Below are 4454 nucleotides of genomic sequence, written 5' to 3'. Positions count from 1 at the left end.
TAAAGATAGATAGATAGACAGAAGGGCATTCTTTGAGAAAAGGAATCTTGGAGAGGGCATGAACAGCTTCGACGCAGTGTGTGCTGTATGTCGTCTCTACATGGACCTGTGACAAAGATGAATGGCAATGATATATATGTGTAGAGAAGTTGTTCTCTATAGATACACGAATATGTCTCCTCCAAAGTGACGGTATCCTCTCCTTTCTGTCGAGGCTATACGTGCAAGCTACTTATCCATCGACCTATAAATATCTTTATCTATCTCCACATATGTGCATGTATGTATACATTTGTATATAAGTAGCTTCTGAGGTGGGAGCCTCAGTGATCAGCACTACTTCTACTACTAGTACTACTACTACTCCTATTAGAAGTGCCTTCCCTTCCTCTTCTTCCCCCTCTTGCTCTCCCTAGTATTACTACTACTACTACCTGCATCACTACAAATGCCGTACAGTAGCCATCCATCTATAGATATAGGTACAGACACATCTATCTATCTATCTATATGTATGTATGTATGAGAAAGCGTTGCTATGCTTTGTAGGGAGTGTTGTATTAATGTATATATGAATGTACGATGCACTTGTAATGTAGGAGAGAAGACCTACAAGCTGTTCACGTTTTGCGAGATAGTCAACTTTCTCGGAGACCAAGGGCTGAGGCTACAGCAAAGAAGAAAAAGGGAGAGAGAAGAAAAGAAGGGAAAACAGAAGATCGTCGCCAAGCTATTCACGACATCGAAGCTAGTATTTGTCCATCTACCTATCTATACCTATCCTGTCTCCCAATCTATCTAAATCGATCCATCTCTACCTTCCTCTCTATCTATCTATTTGTCTTGAATCTCTCTCTCTCTTAATAGTCTATCTGTTTCTATGTCTACATGACCAATACATATATATATCAAATAATGCTCGAATCACTACTCTCTCTGTCTGTCTGTTTGGATCGTTACTTCTCTCTCATCTATCGACACTCCACCTAGCCGCGGCAAGCAACTCCCCGCATCAAACAGACACACATGGTCGTCCATATCCATATATAGCCATCGACATATATATATATGTATGTATATATATATACATATATGCACACAGATGTATATATATATATAGATAGATATGATGTTCACGCAGGGTACCGAGTTGTCTATGTATATGTGTTGATAGCCGCTTTCCTTGGGGGGTGTAATAGAGTCATTTTGAGAGAAGGAGAGAAGATCAGTCAAATTCCAAGATGACTCGATCCAACCCCTTCCTCCTTCACAACGTTCCTAGCACGTCGGACGCCTGTCTCTGTCGATAAGAGTAAAGAAATCCATCTACACAGGCACATCCATCAAATAGTTAGAAAGATGGAAGAGAGAGGGTTTAAAGTTTAGGCTTCTCCAAGACGAGACATGAGAGACCGATAGATAGATGGATTGTATGATGGATGAGTATGTATGTGCTTTTTGGCTTAGCCAGCTTACATAGTTAGGCCAGTAGGTCCCTCCACTCCATATAGGCTGTCTTCCCCACTTCATAAACTCCGACTGGGAGATGAGCTGCCCAGCATCGAGATCTTCGAGGTGTGTGGCTACCTGAGGCCCGCCCATCGTAGGGGCTCGATACCGAAGAAAAATCTCATGGAGACGAGACGCGAGCTCGGGCACCATCGGATAGTTCAACGCACGAACCGACTCTCTACGGAAACACAAACCATAAAGGAAAGAGTTCAAGCCTACATATACACATATATGCATATACCTATGTATATATAGACATATATAGGCATTTTAGAGTGACAGGTATGTAGGCATACATATATATAGATGGATATAGATATATAGACAGATATATGTGGAGAGAGATGTATATATATATATATATATGGACATATATATGTATATGTAGAGATAGAGAGAGAGCTGGTTAACTTTTCATAGGGATTTGTTGGCATCGGTTACGCAGCAGTGTCGGAGTTGTCGAGATTTGTATTCCTCCCACAGCTGCGAGAGACAGAAGGCGAAAACGAAAAGGAAGGAAAAGGCGCGGTCATTCGAGAACAACATCAATAGACCTCCCACTACTGCTGCTGGGAAGACTCTCGAAAAGACGACTTCTCCCCTTCCAATGAAATCTCGCGTTGTACTTTCGTGCCTGCTTCTGTTCAGAGAGAGATAAAGAATACCAAGCGGAGATACGACTGTAGTGATGCAAGCTCCTCTTCTTTTTATCTTCTTCTTCTTCTTTTTCTTTTTGTCTTCTTTCTCTCTTTCCTTTCTTACCGCAGTTGGCCGATGGTCCTAGGTCCGATGATTGCACTGCCAATCTAGACACGTGTAGACACGAGAGAAAAGATAGACACACGACCCCTATACAGCCACCCGTCATGAGGATGTCCCTAACTCGGAGATCTCCTCTCTAGAGCACTCTAGAGACTTTTGTGTAATCCCAGAGACAGCACTGCAGGCAGGTCAATAGGAGGTATATGTTTACTTCTACGTTCAACTTACCTACCTATCTATCCCTCTCTAATCTATCCCTCTGTAATCTATCTATCTATCTTCAATCTATCTATATATAGTATAGCTCTGTTTCTTCAGGACTGCTGTATGTTGATGGTTTCACTCTATCAAAGGCGGTCCTTTCAGGAAAGTGTCTTTCTGTATCTATCTTATCTTACACTGGAGTTCATCTATTGATCTATTCATATCATTAAGCTATCTACCTGTCAAGATTTCTCTATCATTAGTCTCTGTATCTCTCTGTTTGATCTTTCTGTCCGTCTGTAATCTATCTTCAATCTACCTCTCTGCACGCATACAGAATACATCTCTAATACTTGGAAAAGAACATCTTCCTACAGATTTCCTAGCTAGCTTCACGTGAAGACATATGTAGACACACAAGTCTACCAAGGTGTAGACAAAGTCAGGAAGGGGGCCGTGCTCATCTTCTTTCTATACAACTCGCGAAAAGAGCCTGCGTATATCCATAACGCAAGTCATCTATAGGCATATATATATATATATATTTATATATATAAATATATATATATATGCTTGTATGTCTACAGCAGATTCCATTGATGTGGAAGGTCCAGACACCCCATGCTCTTGAATCATCTATCCATGAAGATCATAACTTCTCTTCAAACATCTACACAGAAAAAAGACGAAGAGGAAAAGGCAGAGATGGAGGAGACGAGGAAGAAGATTTGAACTTACAAAAGGTCTAGAGTAGACCCAGGCTAAGGCTAGCTGTGTAGCGGTGAGGGCGTATTGTCTAGACACCTTAACAAGCTCAGCCATAAGCCATTGCGACCAGACAGTTCGATGGCTTTGATACGTTTCTCTCCACTTGTTGCATCGGCTATTAGCAGGGCCGTATGAGAGATATCCCGTATCCTCCGGTAATTTCGTTCTATACGTTGACACGTAGCTATCGTACTCATCTTGACCCATACGCTCATCTGCACCTCGCGGATTGAATCTAACAAAGAAAGAGTGAGAAAGAAAGAGTGAGAAGGCGTAGGGCGATTAAGGGTAGGTACATATCGACAAGGAAAAGAATGGCGGTATATACATATATGTATGTAGAGAGAAAGAGAGATAGAAAGATATGGAGGGGGAGAAAGGAAGAGTAGAGGTGTCTGTAGGCACCCCAGTCTAGCAGTTCTATGTGCATACACCTTCATGTACAGCATATATATATATATATATGTAGATGTTTGTTTACATAGTCTATGCATATCTTAGCACATCTAGATCTATATTTTTTGGAGGGAGGCTGAGGGGAAGAGCAAGTTTAGATACTACACAGGCACATACGTATCTTTTGTATAGGTGCATGCAGACAAGATAGGTAAGAATCCATTTAGATGCGTTATACGCAGTAAGGACAAATGCAAGACGAAGAAGAAGGAAAGGTCGATATGCACGCTCAGCTGCCTATCTCTCTCTCTCCCTCTATGCATGTATCACCTGCTTCTTCTGACGGGGTATGCTAAGAAACATACTGCATAGCTCTACATACATGCAAAGATCTACACATATCTATATAGATATATAGATATATACAGATATATATAGAGAGATGAAATCTTGATGAGCAACCGTCTGAACAAAGAAAGAAAGAAAGAAAGAGATTAGAGCCCACAGTGAAGAAACGAAAGTTCTACATAGAAGAGAGAGAGATAGAGAAATGTTCTTTTCTCTCAACTTTCTCTCAAACTTCTCTCCGAGACTTTCTTCTCTTTCTGTGTTCATCCGTACAGGAAAGAACCTGACTGTATCTCCCTCTCTACTATCCTTATCATCTTAGCTATGCTTTTCTACTCATTCCATGCGCGTATCGACCCATATGACGTATCTATCTGTATCTCTATATCTACCCATATACATGACACTGCTTCTCCGTCACACGTCTACACATCGAGCTAGACATCTATACATACAGAGACATA

At 41.2% G+C, this 4454-nt stretch overlaps 1 protein-coding gene across 1 annotated transcript in view; it reads right to left on the bottom strand.

Moving 5' to 3' along the window:
* The window catches only part of CSUI_005249 (aldo keto reductase family protein), an 18390-nt gene that overhangs the window by 6996 nt on the left and 6940 nt on the right, over positions 1-4454 (bottom strand). Inside the window, exons 8-11 of the mRNA XM_068065426.1 lie at positions 3217-3481; positions 2275-2318; positions 1477-1690; positions 614-667 (exon numbers count right to left, since the gene is read on the bottom strand). Of these exons, the coding sequence (XP_067922598.1) occupies positions 614-667; positions 1477-1690; positions 2275-2318; positions 3217-3481 (577 nt within the window). The remainder of the gene's footprint in view (positions 1-613; positions 668-1476; positions 1691-2274; positions 2319-3216; positions 3482-4454) is intronic.

Source organism: Cystoisospora suis (genome assembly GCF_002600585.1).
Source record: "Cystoisospora suis strain Wien I chromosome Unknown contig_2538, whole genome shotgun sequence".
Lineage (NCBI taxonomy): Eukaryota > Apicomplexa > Conoidasida > Eucoccidiorida > Sarcocystidae > Cystoisospora > Cystoisospora suis.
The sequence above is the reverse complement of the archived record's forward strand: the minus strand, read 5'-3'. Positions and strand labels throughout refer to the sequence as shown.